The sequence below is a fragment of the Gymnoscopelus braueri genome (genome assembly GCF_963280865.1).
Source record: "Gymnoscopelus braueri genome assembly, chromosome: 22".
Classification (NCBI taxonomy): Eukaryota; Metazoa; Chordata; class Actinopteri; order Myctophiformes; family Myctophidae; genus Gymnoscopelus; species Gymnoscopelus braueri.
This window is the reverse complement of record NC_137624.1, coordinates 21,048,957-21,075,259: the sequence shown is the minus strand read 5'-3', so window position 1 is coordinate 21,075,259 and position 26,303 is coordinate 21,048,957. Positions and strand designations below refer to the sequence as shown.

The window sequence follows — 26,303 nt, the reverse complement described above, 5'->3', positions numbered from 1 at the left end:
TCTCTATGCGCGCGCGCCCACACGTGTGTGTGTGTGTGTGCGTGTGTGTGTGTGTGTGTGTGTGTGTGTGTGTGTGTGTGTGTGTGTGTGTGTGTGTGTGTGTGTGTGTGTGCGCGTGTGTGTGTGTGCGTGTGTGTGTGTGTGTGTGTGTGTGTGTGTGTGTGTGTGTGTGTGTGTGTGTGTGTAACATTTTTGTAGTTTTTTTTGTATTTACTATTGAAATAGTTTTGAGGGGACTGCAAAAAGATTGCTGCTATTTGTTTCAAAAAGCTTTATACTCTGTATAACATTTGTCCAACTGTACACACTTTCCCCATTTTCTTAAACTGTTTTTAATGTATTTTGACACTTGCTTTGGCAATGTGATGTTTGAATTGAATTGTGTGTGGGGGTTAAAAACTCCGCCCACGTGGGTGAACCCACACCTCTAACCAAGCGAACCTCCCCCGGTCTCACGGTCGCTCAGTGTTATGACGTCAAATGTGCTTTATTACAGAATGTTTTCATCTGCCATGCGTTTCATGTGAAGTAAGTGTCAAGCTCTCGGTGTCTGATTATAGCCCGATTCCTGGATCACTCACAGCTCAATTGATATGTATCGTGTTATCTGAAATATGGAACTATTTGGTGGTTTACTGACTGTATGTTTTTTTACACACCATCACATCGATACGACCTCATGACCGCTGTCTCATAGATCTATCTATCTAGGCTTGGATCAAAACAATCATAGTTCATATATGTATTTTATCGATTCTGAAATTTGCATCATAGATACGAAAGTAAAAGTCAGATTTGATCAAATACACTATGATAGTCTTGATCCAAGACTACTATCTACTCTGCTGTCTGTCTCTGTCTGTCAGCAATTATATAAATAGTCAGTAATTATATACATTAAAAAGTATTCAGTTATAAATCATATCAGCCGTGCGTTTCCCTGTATATACAGTCAGTTATAGAGCATTATATAAGCCTACCGTACTATTTCTCCCTATAATTTTCTATTTGCACAATGCGGGCTTTGCCAGCTGGTACACTGGCTCCTGGTGATGTGTGAAGAGGTGTGTGTTTGCAGCTGCAGGCAGCTGTTTCTGAAATATACAGGATATGTTGTATCTACAATGTCCTGCTGAACACCTGGGCTACACCTTTTCTGCCTGACTTCCTCTGAAGGAGATCTATCACCATCCATCCCCCATCTAATCTGTCTCTTCTAGCACAGTGGTCTTCTCAAGTGCATGTCATTTGCATTTCTGTATCAAATGCAATATGCTGGAGCAGAACCTGAGATCCCATTACAAGAGATCAACTCTTTGTAAGCTTTACGATAATCTACCTTTTCATATTTGGAAATGATCAGTAGTGCAAGGGTATTTATTTATGTGTAATAATAGGCCTACTTGGTCTGACCGTGGAGGTCTGGGTTTCTCAAATCTGTTGAAGATATTTTTTTTGAGAAGGCAATATTATTTTTTGAAAAGACACTGCTGACAACCTTGCCTACCAATGATCTGGAACCAGGCTGTATTGAAGTGTTAACACAGCTGTATGCTGTCGGTTTTAAGGCTACGTGGGGGTTTGATGATAATCAGCGAGTAAAAGGAAGTTTATTGAGGTTTGTTGACAAACGAAACGAACATGTCAGGCTTTATAGATGAAAGAGTATTGATACAGTCTCACTGGAAAGAGCAGACGTAGATCTGGAGTGCAGATTACACTTAACACCGCTCATGTGGTATTTTTGCTTCATGTATCACACGCACACACACACACACACAAAACCACCAGCAGCCTCACGTCATCTTATCGTGAAGCCAGTCAGGCTTTATTATGGCTACAGGAGCAAAACCACAAACACATTTATAGTGGCCAGTGTAAGTGTGGCAATCCATTTGCCATCAGTATCTATCTCCACCTGCGTGAGAGACAGCTGAGACACCACACCACAGGTCTGTTGTTTTCCTCTTGCAGCATTCAGGCTAAAGATTGTAAATGCTGTACCAGACAATGGAGGATGTCATTGGGTGTATAACACTGCAGGCTGTTCACACCCGTTGGCTGTGAAAGACGGGGTTCAGCGTGTGCGTGTGTTTTTAAGCCTTTGTGTCTCTGAATGCGTATGTACATGTGTGGATGTTAGGGTTCAGTGACACATGCTCACGGTTGAGGGGAGGCTGGCAGTTGGGAGGTGGCTCGTCCATAGAAAAGAAGTGGCCGGTCTCCTAGGCATTGTATTTTCCAAACGGGAGTTCCCCCTTCAGGAATGTACAAGGAATTGTGTACAGGTTGTGAGGAGTAAGTATGTATGTATGTGCATATTTAGTGTGCACATACATGCACACTAAATAGTTGGAGGAAGTTATAGAAATGTAATGGGGTATGATGTTATTTTGAAGAGCCGTCCTCTTGTACTGCAAGTTCAGTATTGATTGACAACATTGAACATATTTTTTTTGTGTTGTGTTACATATTTTATCTGGGAAGTACTGTTATTGTACTATCTTATATCTACATCGTTGGGACTAAAATGTTAGTACTTATTATAGTTGGTCCCAGGACAAAATCCTTTTTATGACAGTTCCACAACTTGACTTTTGATCTAGTAGCTGTAATTCTTATTTATTTGTTTTTATTTCTTGGATATAAATTATTTGTGTTGGTGTTTTGTTTTTTGTTTTTTGCAGCCTCTCTCTCAATGCATTCCAGGTTTAAATCAAGTTTGATTGATTATTGTAATGAATTAATACAAGCAGTGGACCCTCTGCTGGTTGATGTAAGCTATTGCTTTCTATTAGCATCATATTGACCTAAATAGGCAAAAGAAACAGACCATGAAAAACATACTTAGAAGTCTTATTAACTAAATACCTTTACCCAATATATTCTAACCCCCCCCCCCTCCCCCCTCTTTACGTTTCCTCTTTTTTTCTGTTTACAGTAATGGCTATGAATAATTTGAATATTCTACGGCCAGTGCTATGCCGATCTCTGGTGCAACGGGCCAGGTGTCCCTTACCAGGTAGTGCCAGGGCCAGCGCGTCACTCCTGTGCCACCAGGCTACTAGCACCCCTGATATCTGCACCAGGTCTTATGCTACGAAGAAGGCCATAGGTCAGTACTACAGAGGCTACCCTTTTATCAGTTTATTCAAGGTGGTTGAGTGTCCTGGTTTACATCAATGTTTGGGGGGGGGGGGGGGTTCAAGTCTTGCTGATGGCATTTAACCACTTACACCCTATATATTTCAGGGGTTAGGGCATCACTCCTGTGCCACCAGACTACAAGCACCTCTGATATCTGCACCAGGTCCTATGCTACGAAGAAGGCCAAAGGTCAGTACAGAGGCTACCCTTTTATCAGTTTATGCAAGGTGGTTGAATGTCCAGGTAAACATCAATGTTTTTCTTTTTTCTTTGGGGGGTGGGGGGGGGTTCGTTCAAGTCTGGCTGATGTCATTTATCCACTTAAACCCTATATACTTCAGGGGTTAGGGGTTAGGGCCAAGTATACCCCAGGGGTCTATACTTGGCCCCCCTCCCTTTTTTCCTCTACACCAAATCTCTTCGGTGAAAATACAAAGTAGCCAGTCTACAAGCTCACAAACGTGTCACGTTGCTTGTAGATCTGCTATTCTCACCAAACGTTCGCCTATTCGCAGAATTATTATGACAAGAATACAGATGTTAGGGTTCATGTGGTTAGACACTGACTGCTTTGAATTCCACGACACAACAGTGTTCTTGTAAATATATTGTTATATAGCTACTGTGTACTGTACATAAGAGAAATATGTACACTTGCTATCTTTTTTATTGTAAAAGTACAGTAAGCTTATGCAAGAAAACAAAACACAGCTTGACTTCATAGTCAATTTATTATTTCACATGTTTTGTGTATAATTCAAATCTTTATCTTAATTATTGTAATTAGCATTATGTTCCAACTTCCTTCCTCGTTCTTTCTTTCTTTCTTTGCTTTCTTCCATCTTCACGTTTTAATTCCTCATGCCTTTCCTTCCATCCATCTCCACAGCCAAGGCGAAAGGTCAGGCATCCAAGGTGACCATTAACTTTGGTCTGGTGGAGGACATCATCAGTCTTGATGAAGTGAAGGGGGACATGATGGCTGTACTCGACGCGCTGAAAGATGACTTCAGTCGAAACCTCAGCATTCGAACCTCACCAGGTAGTTAAACCATCAACCTTGCACAATTGTGGGCATGTCGTTATAGAAAAGTTCAAAGAAATAATAATACAACAAAGTAAAAAATAGCATACCGTATGTACAAGCTCACAACGCTTTGCCATGCTTGTAGAGAATACTATTCTCGCTATTCGGCATACAACATAATATAAAGGGCTTACGTGATTAAGTAGTCCTCTCCATAGCCGGGAAGATACACAGCCACATTTTCACTTTCATTTAAAAGTCAAGAAGTGGTCTGCTTTCTTTGCATCTACCTGACAAACTGCCTCAGGGCTTATAGTTTCAAGAGCCCTGTGTGACCTTACCTTGACCCCTGGTTGACCTCTGTTTCCTCAACTACATCCAGGTCGTGACCCCTCACCTTTGGGATGTACCAAATGGGAGCTGGGTTCAGGAGTATGTCGGGTTGGAGTGGGTGGGGGGTAATGAAAGATCCCAAGAGAGAGAGTGAGCAACTGTGAGATTTACTTGATGAATTGAATTTCACACAGTTTGTACGTCATTACATCTTTCCACCTGAATTATTCAACCATTTTTATGAGATGTAGTGCAATGGCGTTGAATGCCACTTTATCTGATTTTTTTTGCTTGATTTCAAGCTGCTCCATTTCACCTCACTTATTCCCCTTGCAATTAATTCATTAATTCATGTGTTTTAGATCTTGTGCACCTCTTCTTTACTTTCTAGTTTTTAGAAAAAATAGGTTGTTGTAACAGTTTTATCCAATCAGGAGGGAGAACCCCACAAAGATCAGCTTCAGTTTTAAAATTGAGGTATATTGTCAAAATATAATTGTGTCCGCATCGCCTAGCCCTATCCCAATATCTTCGCTGCCCCCTTCCATTCTCTGCATACCCATGGGTGGCTGCATCTCTCTATTCCTCTCATGTGTCTATCCAACACATGGATAGACACATTCCCAAACAATGGGTCCCCAGTAAATATCCCCTTTTTGGGTCCAGAGTAAATATCCCCTTTTTGTGTCCAGAGTAAATATCCCCTTTTTGGGTCCAGAGTAAATATCCCCTTTTTGTGTCCCAAGTAAATACCCCCTTTTTTATGTGACCTAAAAAAAACTATTGTTTCAAAAGATTTTCAGAGATTCAGATTTCTCTCTAGTCTGTCTTTCCCTCTCTATCCTCCGCCTGTCTGTCTATCCATCTCTACTCTGTCTGTCTCTCTCTATCCTCCATCTGTCTGTCTATCCTTCTCTACTCTGTCTCTCTCTATCCTCCATGTCTGTCCCTCTCTACTCTGTCTGTCTGTCTGTCTGTCTGTCTGTCTGTCTCTCTCTATCCTCCATCTGTCTATCCCTCTCTTCTCTGTCCAGCTGCACAGTAATCCAGGGAGGCAGCAGGACTTAAAGCTGACAACAGAATCTCACTGACTGGAGAGATGAGATGGTGGAATGAAATGACGTCAGTTGTCCATACGAGAGAGAAAGAGAGTGTGTGTGTGTGTGTGTGTGTGTGTGTGTGTGTGTGTGTGTGTGTGTGTGTGTGTGTGTGTGTGTGTGTGTGTGTGTGTGTGTGTGTGTGTGTGTGTGTGTGTGTGTGTGTGTGTGTGTGTGTGTGTGTGTGTGTGTGTGTGTACTGTATTTGTTCCATGATTGTCTCATCTGGCTCTAATTACAAGAGAGAGAGAGAGAGAGAAAGAGAGAAATAGAAAGAGAGAGAGAGAGAGGTAAAGGCATAGTGGAACGTCACCTTGGCTGAGGGTAGAGGGCTGTGCAGAGAGAAACGATTGATACTGTGACCCATTCCCTAGGTCTGGCCAGACACACACACACACACACACACACACACAGACACACACACACACACACACACACACACACACACACACACACACACACACACACACACACACACACACACACACACACACACACACACACACACACACACAGAGTTGTAAGTAACTATTATGGTTTGTCGCTGATGGCTCCCCCAGCCTGAAAACCAGCTCTGTTTCCATGGAGACCTTGATTAGACTTCTTAGGCTAAGAAAGGCTTGTTGTATTAACCACTTAAGCCCAGCATACTTCGTTAGCGCCAACAGCCAATATACAAGCTTTTAACTGTATATATTTATATTTATTTAAATCTAACTGCATACATAGATCTACATGCCTATATGTACATAATGATCCATTTAACTATTGATACCCGGTACATACATAACTACTATATGCCCATTTGAATGTGATATTATTCACATGATATTTTATGTCCTTAAGTCTATTTATATGCCGTTTTGATTGGTGATTGAATGCATACGATGCCTACACCTCTACTGTATGTATTGATTTCTTCCTACTTGTGGCCTATGCGCACATCTGACCAGCCCAGACACATCTGTCTATCTGGTATGAAAACACCTTTACAGTGGTCTTCTGGGTTAAAGATACCAGGGCACCTAAATGTGTAGGGACTTGGTGATGCATTTAGGTTTTGTTTTATACCTCCCATGTTTGAATTTGAAGACTTTGGAAATTTGGTCGACAAATCCTGAGTGACAAGACATGAGCTGATCACAGTACTTTATATAGCAACATTGGGAGCCGGCCAATTTTTACACTTTCAGAGGTGAATTAATTAACATTCTGGATTTAGCTGTGTTGCAGTGGTGGAAAGTAACTAAGTACATTTACTTAAGTACTGTACTTAAGTAAAATTTTGAGGTATTTGTACTTTACTTGAGTATTTACAATTTCCAATACTTTTACTTCTACTCCACTACATCTCAGAGGCAAATATTGTACTTTTACTCCACTACATTTACTTGAAAACTAGTTACTAGTTACTTTGCAGATATAAACTATGATATAATGAAACACACATTAGTGTTAGTTAATGCTATAGTTTATTGTCCGACAGGCTTAATAGTGAATCGGGACTTAAATATTTAGCCAAATGGCTTCTCAGTCAACCAGCCCCCCCCCCCCCTTCCTAGTCCTACTCTTACTATCCCACCTCCTCCTTCTCCTCTGACCTCTGTGGTTTAAGAAATGACTGTCTGCCCTCTCAAAGCGTTAGCAGATGCATGGGCATGGCGTTGCTGGGACACGCAGGTAACGCAGACAGACAGGCAGAAGGTCATTCACAGACATACAGGCAAATAATGCTGGCTGCCAAGTCAAATATATCGAAACCGATATTTAAAACCAATAATCGATATATAGCCGAATAATCGAGAAGTAAGTTATTTTTTGTCTTATTAACACTTAACCCTGTATTATACTGCATTGTACTATGGTGGCATATGAAAAAAGTGAAAATAGCCGATCTACAAGCTCACAATACGGTGCGATGCGGCGCATTTTGAGCTTGTAGATCGGCTATTTTCAATATTTTTGTTTAATTGTTCATTAATCGTAATCTAGGCAAAAGTTTGAATTAATCGTGTTATTGATTTGATATTGACTGTCAAGTGCACATACCGGTGACAGGAAAGTGGTTCACCAGCTAGGATGAATGGCCACACAAATGCGTCAAAATGAGTCAAAGGTAGACAGAGACATTGGCAGCCAGATGGACAATATGTCAGTCAAAGATTTGGGTGTGGCCTCTCAATGAGCAGGTAGTTACTGTATTAATCGTTTTACAGCATTGATCGCACACCTTATATTCTGTTTCATTTATGCATTCGTTGTGTCTTCATGTGCTCCTAATGACAAAATACTAAACGTGTTCTTTGCCCTTAAAAACACAAGGATAAAAAGGTTGTATAGAGACAATTACACCATTGGCTCACCTCCCCTTCACCCTAAAACATCTACACACACACACACACACACACACACCCCCACACACACACACACACACACACACACAGAGGCACACAGAGGCACAAATACATAGACACGTATACATGTGCATACACGCACGCATGCAAGCGTGTGCACACACACACACACACACACACACACACACACACACACACACACACACACACACACACAGGCACAGACCTCACTGGGCAGGGAGGGAGGCAGTGATGTAAGACAGAGAGTTGGAGGAGGAAACAGCCTCATCTGAGGTTAGCCAGATGGAGAGAACGAGAGAGATGGATAGATGGAGGGAGGGAGGGAGGAAGGGGGGGTGGAGAGATAGAGCGTTAAAGAAAGAAAGGAGAAATACATACGCTCACTTCTGTGAATGCATCTCTCGTTTGCGGTGGAGAGATCGTAGATCATGGAAACTCTCACACAGCCTGACAGTGGTCTTCTCCTCACTCCAGTTTATTACACACTTCTACCAAGTGTGGCTCACTATGGCCCACCAACAGCCAATCTACAAGCTCACAATGCTGTAGATTGGCTAGTTTTGGTGGTCCAACTACAAAGCCAACTCAGGTCCAGTTTACTAAGTGGTTAACAATACAGTATTAATTAGCATGATGAGTAAAGTAAACCTTGATTTCAGAATCATCTTTATTGTCACGTCACAGGTTTGCAGGTGTTGAAGAAGTGGGTGAAATTGTGTTTTGCAAGTGCGCTCCATTATTTGTAGTTTTTGTGAGCAGGAGAGGTAAGAACGAAAAAGAAGACTTGGTTACGCGCCAGTGTTGCAATGCAAAAAAACTGCAGATCACAAGCTCACAAGGCATATATCTTGGCTATTTTCGCACGCACCATGCACTGGCACGCAACTAAACCTAAATCAGGCTGAATGCTAGCTACAAGCTGATGAGTAACTGCCTTGGCCATCAACGGAGGAGTGCTAGCAAGACTATGTCGACTTGCTGAATTGTTCGCACTGCAGAAACGTTGAAAAATTATGATGGCATATTTTGACAAATTATAATCTGCTTTTGATATCACGCTGTCTAAACTGTGTCAGCAAAAGCTTGCCATGAAGTAAAGCTAGAACACAGTTAACAACTGTTATTCATTCCAGGAGAAAACCATCCAATAAAAAAAAAAAGAAGATTTGTTGGCAATTGTTATGGATGTTCTTGTAAATATTTGGATATTTTAATTGTGGCACTGTCTCTTTCTGCCCGCTGGAAGCTTTGTAATGTGGTCGTCTGAGGTCCCGAGAGTAATGTTTGCCCTGTCCTTGCTTTCTGATGGGTAACAAATGGAAGATGGGCAAGAAACAATCTCTGTGCCATCTGGGTGTAATAACTAGTGGAAAATGAGGGGCTGGTTATTTATGTATTTACTTGATCGGTACAGCGTATATTAATGAACAGTGCACTCCAATTCAGTACAATGGAGTACAGCTAGGAAGCATAATAGGAAGTAAATATATAAGAGTTAGCTAGAATGCTCATTTACATCCTCAGTCCCTGACAGACAACATTAAAACAACATACTACATAGTGAGTGTAAACCATTTGGTAGGATTTGCGGAGATGACAAATATATCGTTATTCATGGTTTTCGACCATTTAAACCATTTAAATTCTATACTACATGGAATCATTTGTCCCTTTTCTTCTGCTATCACCTTATTGTGCTGCTTCCGTATTGTCCTTGTCGCCTGTGAGAAAAATATCACAAGTCTCGATAGAGCTCATACCATTTTAAGATCAATTTTGGAGCTTTCAGATGATGTGAACTTCAACTTTCTCACTATAATTCGTCACATAACAATAAACCGGTTCAGTTCCCTTTTGAGTATTATTTATGTTTGGATCTGTCACAGTCTAACTTCTGAATCTTTTAACCACATTCTCCTCCTATATACAACAGTACTTGTAAGTTGACCGGCCCCCCTCCATTTTCCTCTCGACACCAAATCTCTTTGGCCTATATACAAGCTCACATTTCCTTGCAACGCTTTGTGAGCTTGTAGATGTACTATTCTTTTGGCAAATGTTTGCCTATTTTTGTTGAACGTTTGCCTGTTTTGACATGCCCAGAATAGGGACGATAGTGTCCATGTGGTTAAGTAGAATGATGCCAGAACTCGTATTATGTCCTTCAACAGGTACTCATTTTATTTTAGGACCTAAAATAAAATAGAATATCTACCTGTTGAAGGACATGACTTTAAATTTCCTTGTATTGTCCCTCTTTTTGACTGAAGTTGTGCTCTCATTCCGATGTGGTTAAGCCCTATTTTATACTATTTCGTACAGTGTGGTGCGGCAAAAATATGTGATGCGTTGTGAACTTGTGGATTGGATTTTTTCGAACATGTTTACCTGTAATGACACGCCCAAAACGGGGACGCCAGGGTTAATGTTGTTAATGGACCTTGTGCATAAAGCTGGTTTGGTATCATTCAGTGATTCAGTCCACTCGGGCCAAACCGACAATGCATCATGTACATGACTCAGATCTATTTATTTGCTGTGTTTTCTACCTGTTTTGTAGACCATGTCCTCTGACTATAAATAGACCGCAGGCCTTATTGCAATAGAGCTCTGTTCCGCTGTGTTTCAGGAGCACTGGACCACATTGTGGTGACCACTAAAGATGGGAAGTTCCCCCTCAACCAGCTGGGGCAGATCTCCATGAAATCTCCTCAGCTCCTAGTTGTCAACATGACCAGCTTCCCTGAAGTAAGGACACTCACTCACTCACTCACACACACACACACACACACACACACAAATTCTGCGAAAATGGCAGATCTACAAGCTGTGCGTCTTTATTTATGGCAAAGACATTTGGTGTAGAGGGAAACACTAGGGAGGATCTAGTGTAGAGCCCTGGGGGACCCCAGTTAACCAAGTATATAGTTAAACCCTCTAGTCTTAGTGAAACAGACTTGAGTTACAACTGTACTCGGACTGCTTTTGTCTGTCTACACCACATTCTCTTCACCAAAAATAGCAGATCTACAAGCTCAAAACATATTGCATTGCTTGTAGATCTGCTATGTTTGGTGAATGTTCCCCCCAGAATAGGCATGCTGGGGTTCAATTGGTTAAATATTTTTGTACAAACCCTCCAGATGAAAAGTGGTAGAGCTGAAACGTGCCCTACCTTTATCTCCAACTGGCTCTCTGATCCTATGTGATTGATCACTAGAGTTCTTAGTTTTTTGTGGGTAAAAGATATTAATAAAACTTTTAGTGTGTGTGTGCATGCATGTGCATACCTACCCACATAACGCTGGCATCTGTGAGTGCAAGCATATTTGAGCAGAGTTGCAGGCATGCATGTATGTGTGAGCTGTCACAGAGAAGGAAATGACCTCATTTTACCCTCAGGTTAGGAAGGAATGGATTATTTTTCTCTTGTGACTCTCTTTTCTCTCCCTGTCCTTCTCAGATGTTATTATGCTATGCTAATCATGGTTTCAGACGCAAAATGTAACCGAGATGGAAACTCATACATTCATACATTCTAATGTGCATTGTTCCAGCATACAGTATAGCTCAGAAGTGTTTATACTCAGCGATTTAAATTAACACTCAAGATTTTTCTGCTGCTTGTATTTTTCTGATGCTTGGCGATAGCTTGCCTTTGAAATAAGGCATTCATGAACGATTGAGTCCCATCAGCCCATTTTCAGAACTACATTCTTTCCAACACTTATTTTCTTTCCTACTATCGACAAAGATCACAAAGATCATACTATTTTGACACTCGTGTTAAAGCTGCACGTAAACTTTCCTCTTCAACCCCGGATTTGAACCCAGTTTCCTGAGCAAGTGCTGAATTTTTTAACATTGAGTTAATAGAACCTACCTGCTTTCTCAGGGGATAAATTGAATCTTGACCATCAGGTCAACATTCGTGTCAGATCCTGTGTCTAGGTGAGACATGACCTTTGACACGATCTAAATGTCTTAAATAGAAGAGCAGGGAGACAAAATACAACCACCCCAATTGTATACGTTATATTGTATCAACATACTCTACCATACAGATTGGACAAAATTACATTTTATTCATAAAGAAAAAGTTACATAGTGCTGCTTTGAAAGAAATTATTTTCTTTTCTTTTTTTCGTTTTGTTTTAAGTATGCTTTAGATATTCAAAAACCGCCGATCTACATGAGCTTGTAAATCTGCTATTTTTGGAAAATCTTGAAAAAATCGTTGAGAGTTTTGTCTATAATGACATGCTCAGAATGGGGGCACCAGTGTTAATGTGGTTAACAGACTTCAATAGTTTGGAAATAACTACTAATGGGAGATCTCATCAACCGCATCATCCATTTGACAAATACTTACACAACCTACCGAATCTTTTCCACACATACAGTAGCAATTGTACTCCAAGTCTCTACATACTGGCGGCTGCCATAGTTAGCACAACTGCATGGCACAAATGACGGCTGCCTTTTAAAAGTCGCCGGTCAGCCTAGCGGAGAGCTTTCAAAATTTGAAATTGGTCAAACTCATAGAGAAATACACATATGATGTGATGATTATCAGCTGACCAATCATGATAAATTGTGTCTGCTTGTGGGGTCAACCCTCTTCAACAGGTCTTTAAATTCCCCGCTTGCTGCTTAGCCTGAAGCAAGCATTAAAATGAGCTTCATCCAGACGGAGCTCCTGGACAGGGTTGTCGTGTGTACCGTACCACCATCGACCGTGGAGGATGTGAAGAACGCAGATCCTGTGTCTGTAGCCTTTGGGTGCCTTTTTGCACACATTAACCACTGTCAGTGTCAACCTGCTGTCCCTATTTTAGCCATGCCATTATAGGTGAAAAAGAAATCATTTTTTCACCCGCTGCCAATTTTCGAAATTATCCTGGGCGCTACACTCCCCCCACAGCCTAGGGAGCCCAGGGCCGAGCTCATGCCTCCTTCAATGCATGAGAGCCAACTGACCTTCTTGTCACCTGACAGGTCGGAGTTTCCCCGGTAGGACGTAGCGCGTGGAAGGAACACGTTATTCTTACCAGTTCCCTTCCCCTCCATCAGGCGCCCCGGCTGTCATGGGAGAGGCGGTATAGAGACCAGGATTACTACATGTTTTTGTGAGGGTATTAACTACCCTAGGAGACATTTTCAGAATTTTGTATTGCGTTGCTACGTGTTGGGAGCTTGTAATTCGGCTATTTTCAAAACATTTTGAAAGCATACGGTAGGTCTTAAGTGGTCAATAGAAGTGAAGCTATTCAATCTGTCACCTAAGTCAGACTCAGTGACCCTTGTGGTAAATATACCCCACACCCATTATTTCACACACAGACCTGACCTATAGACCACACACACACACACACACACACACACACACACACACACACACACACACACACACACACACACTACACATGACCACATGCTACTCTACCACCCTCCACCACGTTAACTCATGGCCAACATGGAGGTGAGTGCGCAGCGCCCAGAGCTAATAGGCTTATAATGATGCCTATCCATTACCTAACGCTCCAGAGGCCTCGCCATTGTTTTCCATCCATTCATTAACAGGAGTCTGGGAAGGTACAGTGGAATGAACAACAGCCACCAGAGGCTGTTGATCTCAGCTAGAGGCAATGTGTTGTATGCATTAATTAACCACGTTCAGCCTGGCCTCCCAAGTCTTTTTAGGCGAGAATTTACAAAAAATATAATTAAAACCAGAAACATCTTCAAAAATGTGCTGATCTAGTACAAGCTCACAAAATGTCTTAGCTATTTCTTGCCATTATTTAGAATAGGGTTTAAATGGTTAACAACATGCAAAGATCAGGGGCAAAGGGTGTGTGTGTGGGGGGGATGTGTGCGCGCATGTTCGCGTGCTTCTTGTGTGTGTTCATTTGCGTTTGTATGTCTTTCTGTATATGTGCGTGCATGTTTAAGCATTGCTTAGGAATCGCTTGCGAGGCATCCTAGCACATTTCAAATAGTGTTTCTTAAAACACTGCGTTTCTGCGTCCACGTGCGTGCGCCTGCACACACACACACACACACACACACGCACGCACACACTCCTCTCTGCTGCCCTTGTTGCTTTGAACTGGGCCGTCAGTGTTTGATGTGAAACTTCAGTGTAATTCCTCTTCCTCTCCAACATATTAACCAGAACATGCCTGGCCTTTCCAGAGAATTCCACTCGGGTTTTCCGTAACCGCTGGACTGGTGCACAGAGAGAGGGGGAAACGGTGATGAATTTGATGCTGAGAACAATCAAACATAGGTATGGGTGGAATCGATCACCCTGCACTCAAAGAGAAGCAACCGAAGAACCAGAGAGAGAGAGGGAGGGATGGAGGGCCTGCCTGCATTCCGGATGGGTTTTTAACCCATGTAGACCGGGAAAGAATCTGTGTCATTTTTTGATTTTTTTGGCTATTAAAAAAAACAAAAAAATCTTTAAAATGTGTGCAAATCTTTGAATATATATATATATTTGGAAAGCTAATATTTGTAACTCAAATCTTTACTTCTGGGGATTCTACAAATGTCTTCTAAATCGCAACAGTTTTCTGAAAAACATACGTTGCTTTAATATCAGTGGTTCTCAAACTTTCATGTCAAGGACCCCCAAAATTATATGTATTTGGCCGCCGGCCCCCATCTCAAAATATTTTGTTCCAGGGACCCCCATGAAGCAAATATTTGAGTTACAAATTAAAAAGATATATATTCAAATATTTGCACAATTGGTCAAGATTTTTCAAAAATAGCAGATCTACAAGCTCATAGCGCGGCACTCGCGCTATGAGCTTGTATATCTGCTGTTTTTGAATAGCCAAAGTATAAAATATGGATAAAGTGGTTACACGGATGGCGTTCCCGGTTTGAACGGGTTAACAAAAGGGGGAAAAGAAAAGAAACTGGACCTCATGAATTAATTTAATACATACAAATAAATTCCTTTAATCTCCCTGCCATTTCTTTCCCCCAGTGGAAAAGACGAAAAGGCCCGAGTGAGAAATCAGAGTAGGGTAGAAAGCCTTTTCCTGACATTGCACATTTGCGCTCTTTGTAATGCCTGGGCTCAGGGAATTGCCATGCGGTTGCAGAAGGAGGTTTTGAGGAGTGTGATTCTCTGGTTTCAGTGGCTGTCGGAGGACTCAGTGGATTTGACTTCATCTCCCTTTCCTGAGAGCTTTCTTTTAACTCTAGCACTCGTAATGTAGTGGTTGCTAGGCCAGATTATATTCTACACATGGTGGATAATGTTGTTTTTTCTTTTCTTTTTACACCGTGTATAGTGTTTAACAAGTACTGTTGAGCATGGCGTCGCTGTCAGGCTGAAACCTTGTACATCCATAAGTTAATGCCCTGTTTTATACTTTGTCGTATGACAGCGTTGCGTGAAAGTAGACAATCTACACGCGTTGTGTTAGAACATTTTCGCCTATAATGTGAAGGGCAAAATAGGGTTGAAAGTGGTCAGGTCTGTTTGTGGTTTCTACGATACAGTGACTGCATCGATTTCGAATTCCAACCACATCAATATGCAGCAACACATCGTATCGTGTGACTTGTGTTTTTCAATGCAAAGAGTCGATTGTATCGGTACTAATAATAATAATAATAATAAACTTTATTTGTATAGCACCTTTCATGACATGAAATGCAGCTCAAAGTGCTTTACAGAGCAATAATACAATTACAGTTAGAACCAATTTAACAATAAAGCAAACAAAGATAAAATAAAATAAAATAAAAGCAAGCAAAAGCAAAGGCATAAAACAACATTAAAATAGGGAATACAGTGAGGAATTAAAAATCAACCAAAGAATCAGCTAAAAGCAAGAGTGAAGTAATAGGTCTTGAGCTGTGCTTTAAAGCTATCGACAGAGGCTGCCTGTCTTAGGTGTAATGGGAGTTTATTCCACACTGTCGGTCCGTAAAAGCAGAATGCTGCTTCACCGTATTTTTTATATGTCATTGTAGGCACCTCGAGCAGGTCAGCACTTGAAGACCTGAGGGCCCGGTTTGGAACATATCTCTCTAGGCAGTCAGAGAGGTAGGTAGGTGCCAGACCATTTAGAGCTTTATAAACTATTAAAAGAATTTTAAAATCAATCCTAAAAACAACCGGGAGCCAGTGTAGTGAAGCAAGAACTGGAGTGATATGTTCTCTCATCCTGGTTTTAGTTAAAATTCTGGCTGCCGCATTTTGAACAAGTTGTAATCTGTCAGTTGTTTTCTTTGGCAGGCCAGAGTAGAGTGCGTTGCAGTAATCAAGCCGAGAGAAAACAAAAGCGTGGATCAGCGTCTTTGCATCGTCTAACGACAGATAGTCTCTAATTCGCGCAATATTTCTAAGATGAAAGAAAGCAATCTTGGTGACATGATTAATGTGTGTATTGAAATTCAATTCAGAATCGATAATCACCCCCAGGTTCTTTACTGTGGTGTTACTTTCTACAGCCAGGTTACCAAGTCTACTTGTTATTGATTCTCTCTGCTCACTGGAGCCAATTATGAGAACTTCTGTTTTATCCTCATTTAGCTTAAGAAAGTTCTCACTCATCCAGCATTTTATACTGGACAGACAGGTCAACAATGGGTCTAGAGCGCAGGGGTCGTCTGGAGCTACTGAAAGATACAGCTGGGTATCATCAGCATAGAAATGGAAGTTCACTCCGTGATCGGCGATGAGTTCTCCCAGCGGTAGTATATACAGGGAGAACAATAAGGGACCCAGAATTGAGCCCTGTGGAATACCAGAACAGATGTTGTGTTTGTCTGAGTCAAAGTTAGCTAGACTGACAAAATAGCTTCTGCCTGTTAGGTAAGAGTGAAACCAAGACAAGGCTGTGCCTGACAAACCAATCCAGTACTCCAAACGTTGTAGTAGAATTGTGTGATCAATCGTATCAAAAGCAGCGGTTAAGTCAAGAAGTAGGAGAACAGATACATTTTTGTCGTCAGCGGACACCCTTAGATCATTAATTACTTTTACAAGTGCTGTTTCTGTACTATGACCTTTCCTGAAGCCAGATTGGAATTTGTTATGAACCTTATTGTTCTGTAGGAACACATCCAGTTGATGAAAGATAGTTTTTTCTAAGACCTTGCCCAAAAATGGCAGATTTGAGATTGGTCTATAATTACCCAGCACCAATGGATCAAGGTTGTGTTTCTTGAGTAGCGGCCTGACTACAGCCGTTTTCAGTGAGTCTGGAAAGACGCCTGAAAGTAGAGAGCTGTTTACAATTCTTAGGATATCTCCAATAACACTGTCTAAAACCTCTTTGAGAAACGGGGTGGGTACTACATCCAGTGAGCAAGATGATGATGTCATCTGTGATATAGTTTTACGGAGTTCCTCTTCATTAATTGCGCAGAATGATATTAGGCTTCCTCTGGAGGGATCTACATTTTTGCACCATGCACCATTTGCCGCATTTGCAGTGCTAGCAGCAGCATTTATAATACCAGCTCGAATGCTAAAAATTTTGTTTTCAAAAAAGGATGCGAACTCATCACACTTAGCTTTAGAAGCAGGGAGCGACTCCTTGTAAGCCTGGGGGGGGTTTAAGAGATGTTCAATGGTAGAGAATAAGACTCTGGCATTTTGCTTGTTGTCATTGATAATGCGTGAAAAATATGCCTGCCTTGCCAAGCGCAGTGCTTTGTTATAGGCCACTGTTGACTTCTTAAAGATCTCTAGGTGGACAGTGAGTTTGTTTTTTCTCCAAATTCGCTCAGCTTTACGACATTCTTTCTTGAGTGAGCGCATGTGCGTGTCGATCCAGGGTGTTACTCTAGAGTTAAGTTTCTTTTTAGTTTTCATAGGAGCCACTATGTCGAGAGCTGACTCTAATTTGAGATTAAAATGTTGAACCATATCATTCACTGAGGGAGCATCAAGTAGGGGGGGCACCTGCACACACGCCAGATGACGAGGAAACTCGTTTGCTGCAGATGAGCTAAAAAAAACGTTTTTTTATAGTATATTCTGTATTGTTTTTCCCTAGATCAGAGACAGTCATATTAAAACACAATAAATAGTGGTCTGTTAGTTCGGGCTTATCAATAATACTGTCAACAGTGATATTCAAACCTTTAGTGATCACCAAGTCCAGGGTATGGCCATGTTTATGTGTTGGCCCAACAACATGTTGAATAAAGTCAAAGTTGTGCAGTAACTGTAGGAAACCCATAGCCACAACATCCGAAACAATGTCAACATGTAGATTAGCATCTCCAGTAATCAGAGTTCTGTCATAATTAGTGGAACAGATAGATAAAAGTTCTGATATTTCTGTTAGAAATAAGGCTTTGCTGCACTTTGGAGGTCGATACATACTAATCATAAGCACAGAGGATTGACTCTCCAATATGGTGGCCTGGTATTCAAATGATTTAAAACTGCCGAGGTTTGGCAGAGGTTTGAATTTTAAAGTGTCAGAAAAGATATTCGCCAGACCACCTCCTCTTTTTCCCTCACGTCCTGAGTGAATGAAACTGTACTTTGGTGGGCATGCTGCAGCTAGGGGCACCGCTCCATCAGATCCAAGCCAAGTTTCTGTTAAAAAGATAATATCTAGTTTCTCTTTACAGATGATATCATTTACAGAGGAAGACTTGTCATTAAGTGACCTGATGTTAAATAGGGCCAGGTTTAGCTTCAGGCATTCAACTATCTGGCTGTTGCCTCTACAGGGAATGCGTGTTAAATTTGCTATATTTGCAGAGTGTTTAAAGTCACTCCTTGTCCCGGAGGCTCTATTTGAGATAACAGTGGGAATATTGTAAACCTTGTTTTCAACAAGGCTAACTGAAATAGCCTTACTAAGAACTTGGGCCTTGTATTTAGCAATGTTAAGACAAGAACGGGGTTCCACATTGCTACACTTGGTCCATCTATAAATGTGCAGAATCTCTGTCAAGGTGCTAGTTTGTCCGTATTTGTTCAAATTAAATGTCTGTTTATTTGCCAGTTAATCACTGTGTTTACTTATTCATATCCTTAATGATACATGTTTGCCTTAAAAGAAAAAATGCACTATCCATCCACATATACAGTATGTTTCACACTGTATCAATGTTAAATCATTGAATCACTATAAATGAACGAATATGGTCCATGTATTGTACCGTCAACAATGTATCATGATGCGAATCGTATCATGATGCGGATCGTATCGCTGCGAAACGTATCGTTACATCCCTACTAACCAATGAAAGGTGCTAACAAGAGCCTGTGATTAGTAATGTCTACATTGGATGCATTGGAACAAGACTTTTTTTTATCATTTCCTGAAAAGTCATGGTTTTGGACATACAAGGTTTCCACCAGACAGCGACGATATGTTGAAGTGTTTCTATGTTCCAGTCTCTTGTATGATTAAGAATGACAATAGAAAGAGGTCATACTACTTTGAAATAAGATTTAATTCTTTGCCCTGGGTCATTGATATTTTTGAGCGGTACTATAATTACATACAAAGAATTTACGATCAGAATTTTGTGGAAACGAGGCAAGTCCAATCCTATAGACTCAAATATCTTAAATCAAACTCCGCATCTTAAATCAAACTCAGCATCTTAAGAATGGATAGAATGTAGTCCTTTCATGTGGAAAGGGACGAGTAATTAAAACCTTGTGACTTGTGGCTGTTGCCTAGCTTGTAGCTGACCGAATAGTTCTGTGGTTTCTAGTCTATATCCTGGCTACGTGTCAAAGTGTCCATGAGCAAGACACTGAACCGTCAACTGCCCCCGATGAGTGTGTTGGTGCATTGCATGGTTTTATTCCGCTAACGGTGTGTGAATGTGTGCGTGTCAATGGATTCATGTGAAATACATTGTAAAGCGCTTTGGAAAAAGGCACTAAATGCAATATTTACCATTTACCATTTGTATGATCTCAACTTCCCCCTGTTTTATTCCAACTGTAGACCAGTGTGGTGCATGTCCTTCCCCCTCTCTTCTCTGTAGCCTCCTGTCTCTCTACTATCTATCTCTACTATATACTATTATGAGGAAGAAAAGCTCAAACTGACCAAAATATATATAAATAAAAACCTAGTGAGTCACTCAGGGATGGCAATACACGATGCATCGTATTGACCTATTGACGTCGTATTCACGTGGCGGTGATTTTGCTCTTGCGCCATACACGGGAGTCATGCATCACAGTATTGCGTAAGAACAAAATAGCCACCAATACAACAGAACGTGTTTCCCTCTGTTTACACCTGGCCACTAAGAGGAAGAATGTTCTTCTGTATAATTCCGTCTGGGAAGGACTTCCTCTTCAGTGGTGTAAAATAACTAAGTACATTTACTCAAGTACTGTACTTAAGTACACTTTTGAGGATTTTTTACTTTACTGGAGTATTTCCCATTTTCAATACATTTACTTCTACTCCACTACATCTCAGAGGCAAACATTGTACTTTTACTCAACTACAATTATTTGACAGCTTTAGTTACTAGTTACTTTGCAGATTTAGATTATTATCACAAAACGTACATTAACCACCTCAGTCCTATATATATTTCGGCCATTCGAAAATAGCCGATCTACAAGCTCACAATGCGTCGTGCTGCGACGCATTGTGAGCTTGTAGATCTGCTATTTTCAAAAGATTTGTATACATTATGAACTTGTGAAACGAGTACTTTCACTTTTGGTACTTTAAGTATATTCTGATGCCAATACTTTTGTACTTTTACTCAAGTAAATTTTGATTACCGGCTTTTTACTTTTGAACAGAGTATTTCTACACTGCAGTATTGATACGTATAGAATAGCTGATGTACAAGCTCACGACGCGTCGCCCATGCTAAGCGTTGTGTAGATCGGTTATTTTCTCCACGGGACTGTGTCCTAGGAATAAGTATAAATCAGTGCTTTAGGGTCACAGGGGGTCAGTGCCCTGCACTGCAACCCCTCAGTCTTGTCCCAGAAGGCCAAGGTCTGACAGTGGCCTAAGGCACTTCCACCCCCGAAACCCCAAACACACACATATACACCTTCACACTATAGCACCACACACGCACACTCACTCACACACACACACACACACACACACACACACACACACACACACACACACACACACACACACACACACACACACACACACACACACACACACACACACACACACACACACACACACACACACACACCCCTTAATGATTGCCAGCTGGGGCCTGGACACTACCTGCAGTTGTCTGGGCCATGTCCATTTCCCCCGGCTCTAGACACCTATCCACTTAAGTGTGTGTGTGTGTGTGTGTGTGTGTGTGTGTGTGCCTGTGCCTCCAGGCCACAGTGGCTGCCACCCGTGCCCTGAGAGAGGGTAGCATGAAACTTAACCCAGAGGTGGACGGGGCCATCATCAAGGTGCCCATTCCCAAGTGAGTCTTACACGCACACACACACTCTCACACACACACACACGCACACAAGTACGTACACCTAGCCTTGAAGGCCAGAGGGCTTTCCCCTCTCTTAGCACTTCCCCTGCCTCCTGTCTTTTTCTTTTACTTTCTTTGTCTGTCTGTCTCTCTCTTTCTTTCTTTCTCTTCTCTCTCTCTGTCTCTGTGAGTCCCTGTTTTATACCACTTCTTTTTTTCCCTCTCTCATTTCATTCACTCCATTGGTTTATTCCCCTTACGTCTATTTTCCTTCCTTCTCTTTGGCTTTGTTCATGTCTCATGTCCATAGCGGTTACTGACACATTTATTTGACTTGTACTCAGAGTACATGTGTAGAGAGACCCCTGCTGTGTTGATTCTAGGACCAATCCCTCCATTCTGTTCTGTGTAGTTCACACACACACACACACAAACTCTCTCTCTCTCTCTCTTTTCTCGCTCTCTCTATACCAGTGTTTCCCAAACAGTGGGTTGGGACCCGAGTAAATATCCCTTTTTTGTCATTTCCTGCAATTTGTAAAATATTATTACCAAACATTTTCATTGGAAACGTTCAGGAACCACTGCTCTATACCTGTCTTTCTCCCTCTCTCTGTCGCTCTACCTTTCATTCTCTCTTTCTCTCTCTACCACATCTCTCCTACTGCGCTCTACACTCGCTGCCAAGTCAAATAACCTCACACACACATTATCTGTCACTCATTCATTCACTAAACCACACATGCTGCTTGCATACCTGTGAGTGTTTATGAGTTCAAATCTTCATAGGTGTTTATTTGATGCATGCTAGCGCATATACTGTAAGTCTATCTGTGCATGTATGCCTGTGTGTTTTCACATGCGTATTTATTCGGGCTGTGTGTGTGTGTGTGTCTCCATGTAGCAGCAGCAGGTGTTAATCTGGCAGAGGAGGGACGCAAGAGCAGGCTCGCTTCCCCCCTGCAATCAGTCTCGGCACGCACCGAGCCGCCATTTGCATTTCCATAGAGAGCGCGCCTCTCGATTGACCCTGGAATCAGTAATTAGGCCGTATTGTTTGCAGTAAATAGACACTACTCTCGGTTTGTTTGCAAATAGAACAAATGAAAGACAGACAAAAAAAACACCAATTAAGGAAAGAAAGGGGGTTGAGTTGAAATAGGAAGTGTTTTCCTGCATGAACGACTACCGGCAAGTGAAAACAAAAGTTGTGGAAGTGGAACTGACAGACAGCTCGCTTCTAATATCGTCGACGTCGGGCCGGAAACCTTTCATGTCCGAAACCGTTACTGTTCAGGAAATGGGGGAAAAAAGAACCTGCGTTCCAGTGGATCCAATGTAGTTATTATTTAGTCACAAGCTCTTGTTAATCGTTTCATCGTTTAAATATTTATAAAACCCACGGACAGACTTAACCACTCTTCGACCTGGTGTCGCTATATTGGGCATGTCATAGGCAGAATCATGCCGTGTAGATAGAAAATAGGACATTCATCATTTATGAAAGAAAAAATAGATGACATATGGAGATACAAAGTTTCTGCATGACAGGACGATATGTGACCTTGATGAACGACTGGTGGTGAAAGTCAGGACTATACTAGAGTTCCATTTCTACAAACCCACATGTAATGCCAGGGGAGTTATTGCACTTTGAGCTTCATGCTGTACCTCTTGTAATCCAGTTAGTTTACCACAGGATCAAAATGTCTCAATAGAAGAGCCGAGAGACCACATCCAACCAGCACAGTTGTGTTTTGTATTAACATATTCTACCATACAGATTGGCTAAAATAATGTTTTATTCACACACTAAAAAAGGTTGTGGATTGCAGCTTTAATTGTCTTGCAGTTAAATTAACCCTCAGGCTTTTACTGCGTATGAGAACCCTGTCATTCATTTAGTCTCTTCATCTCTTCCGCGTTCCTCTGCCTCATTCCCTTTTTCATGCCTTATTTATAGTTCCCTCTCTTTCTTTCTCTCTCTCTCTCTCTCTTGCCCTCTCTCTCTCATCTCCCTCCAGGGTAACACGTGAGCACCGTGAGAACCTCACCAAGCTGGCCAAACAGTTCGGCCAGAAGGCCAAGGACTCGTTGAGGAAGGTCCGCGCTAACGCTCTCTCACAAGTCAAGAAGGCCAAGGACGGGCAGTCAGAAGATACCATACGACTCGTAGAAAAACAGGTAGGGGCGCTCGGGTGTCACAGGTGTACAGGTACGTGACGTGTACCTGCCCACCACAGTGGAGTCTAGGGGTTTGAATCCACCGCGTGTGTCCAACCGCGTCTTAAGTTGACACAATTGGCCCGTGTTCGGGGAAGGGGGCAGGGAGGGTGATATTTGTTGCTGCACCTACTCCTACAGGCTGGGGGGGTCGGGGGGGGGGGGGGTCGCCTGTCAGCAGGAGGTGTTGAGCTGGAGGAGTAGGGTGGAGGCGCTACATCCTCACTAGCAGGTGAGCCAGTAGGGCAGAGGAGCAGTGGCTAACACAGAAATATGTGGGGTGTCATTCATTTCCATAACGACTAAATTGGGAGAAACTGATTACTCTGAAGTCCCAGAAGGACAGAAATGTTTGTGCTGAAATAAATGCAAAGTGATGCTTTGCAAGAGCAGCGCGTGGGATTTTGCTTATCATTTACCATTGTGTTCATCCTACGCACATTCACTGACACTCATTCGCTTACTCAGGACGTGCGAATGTTTCTATTTCTATTGCCTATAATTAGAGATGATAGATGAGACCTGTCTATGGAATTGCAGGTGTCAAGGATCAAAGCTTCTTCTGAAAGCTGTTTCGCTATATACTAATCTATCTCAATTAAAAGACACTGAGGGGAATTGTCCACTTCCATTATGTATCGAGAGTAAGGCTGCAACTACAATAACCTGCAGTAATATTCTTAGCGATTATTTTATTGATTATTCAAATCATCTTGAAGCGTGTTGTTTTTAACTATAAGCACATCAGGTTGTGAGCTTATAGATCTGCTATTTTCCCTATTTTTCTAAATTGATTATTTTATCAAAATAAAGTATTTATTTTAATCAATTAAACCCCTAATCGAGAGCTAACGTTTTTCTTCCTCTTCTCCTTATCTGCTCTTCACAGCTCCAACAAATGACAGATGGCTTTACAGCTGACATAGAGAAACAGCTAGCAGCGAAGACCAAGGAGCTTTTAGCATGATAACTGACAACTCCACACAACTCTTGTTTTTACTGTACTGTCTTGACGCTTTACCAAACATTTTCACTGCAAATAGGTGTCCATCCACATGTTGCTGCAGATACACTGTAAGATCCAGTGTGTTCATTTAATCCTAAGATTTAAGTGAACACAGGATAACTGTTGTTTTGCATCTGCAATATGTGGATGGACACCTATTCTGCTGTGAAAATGTTTGCCATCATAATGCTGGAGATAGGAGAGTGTAGAGGGACAGGCTACCCTGAGCAGAGCCAGGGGAGAAACAAGATGGACGCTGGATTAAAGCTCTGTCCCTCGCGACTCACAAGGAGCATGTGGTGTGTGCACCAACTGACTGAGCCACCAGGCCAAAGAACATTCAGTTTATTTTATTGTCAGGCCGATAATGGGGAGTGATTGGAGAACGTTTGCTACGTGTGTTAACTACTTAAGCCCTATTTAAATAAGATGTTGAAAATAGCTGATCTCGTAGCGACGCATTGTGAGCTTGCAGATCAGTTATTTTTGCAGACATTCCCAGAATAAGGACGCCAAGGTTAATGTGGTTTAACAGAGGTGGTTCTGGAATCCCGTTGGAACCTATATCATGACGAGAGGAACCGTTGGAGAACGTCACAAACAGGGGGACAGGAGCTCGGTGGGATGTGTTTGGGGCTCTAACCCGGCAGGTATTAGGGTTCAGACTGTGCCACAGTAAATGGCACAGTCTTGCTCTTTGCTGCCGGGTGATATCTGCGTGTTTAATTGTAAGCAGCACAAACAGCAGTTGGCATGGGAATAACGGCGACCCGACTGCCAGTCACCTCCCGTCTCTTCCCTCCTCCCCTGTTACTCTTCCCGTCTTCAAACAAACACGGAGCGGGCGATAGATGGACTTTTAATGGGATTTGTGGGCCTCCTCCTAATCAAACCCGTTGCCACAAGGGCTGTCTGTTTATATGAAACAAGCGCACCCGTCTGAATGTAAACTGGCTGTGGGTTTATCTTGGTAGTGAGAATGAGAGGGAGGCAAAGAGGGGTACGTTCCAGAAATGCAGGAGCCGCCTGAACAGATATCATTAGTGTGTAGCCAAACATTTGTTTCACATTGATTCAAAGTCTGCAGGAAGAAAAAAAACGAGGGGGGTAAAAAGAAATCCACTTTCTGGGGGGAAAATTGTCTTTAATTTCTGCCCACGTCTAGGATTGATAATATGGCTACTCTCTGTAAACACAATAAAGCAGGAAAAGAAACATTATTGATGGACTCCATTAAAGAAATAGTGCTTTGTACCTCATGATGTGTCATCTCTCTCTCTCTCCTTTTCCTGCTCCTTTGGATTGAAATTCCTCCTCCATTAGTTAGTGATAATGTTCTTTTCCTGTGTACAGACCTCTAGGCCCGGCTCCGGGCCACAGAGCCGTCCCATTAGGTTTTTAATGCCGCACACCGGGTCCCTCTTCTTCTCTGAATAGCTGCACACTTAAAGCCATCGTCGGGATTCGGGAATCATACAGTAAAAAGTAGCACAAGAGACTAAAAGTATTGGATCTTAGAACTCTCCAACGGTTTTGACTATCCGGGGACATCAATAGAAAAGATAGAAATGACAAATGGACTGCATTTCTCTTTACGTCATAGTTTGCATTCATTTCACCCATTCACACACACCGCAAAAACACTACAGTGTTATACTTAGTTG

General features: G+C 41.9%; 1 protein-coding gene across 1 annotated transcript; it reads left to right on the top strand.

Moving 5' to 3' along the window:
* The first annotated feature begins 474 nt into the window (after positions 1-474).
* mrrf (mitochondrial ribosome recycling factor) lies at positions 475-25,961 on the top strand. Its single transcript, XM_080419666.1, has 8 exons — positions 475-528; positions 2,942-3,115; positions 3,253-3,336; positions 4,037-4,189; positions 10,609-10,727; positions 21,319-21,410; positions 23,435-23,594; positions 24,523-25,961. The coding sequence occupies exons 2-8, from the start codon at positions 2,944-2,946 to the stop codon at positions 24,598-24,600; spliced, it is 858 nt and encodes a 285-aa protein (XP_080275792.1). The 5' UTR covers positions 475-528; positions 2,942-2,943; the 3' UTR covers positions 24,601-25,961.
* The last annotated feature ends 342 nt before the right edge of the window (positions 25,962-26,303 follow it).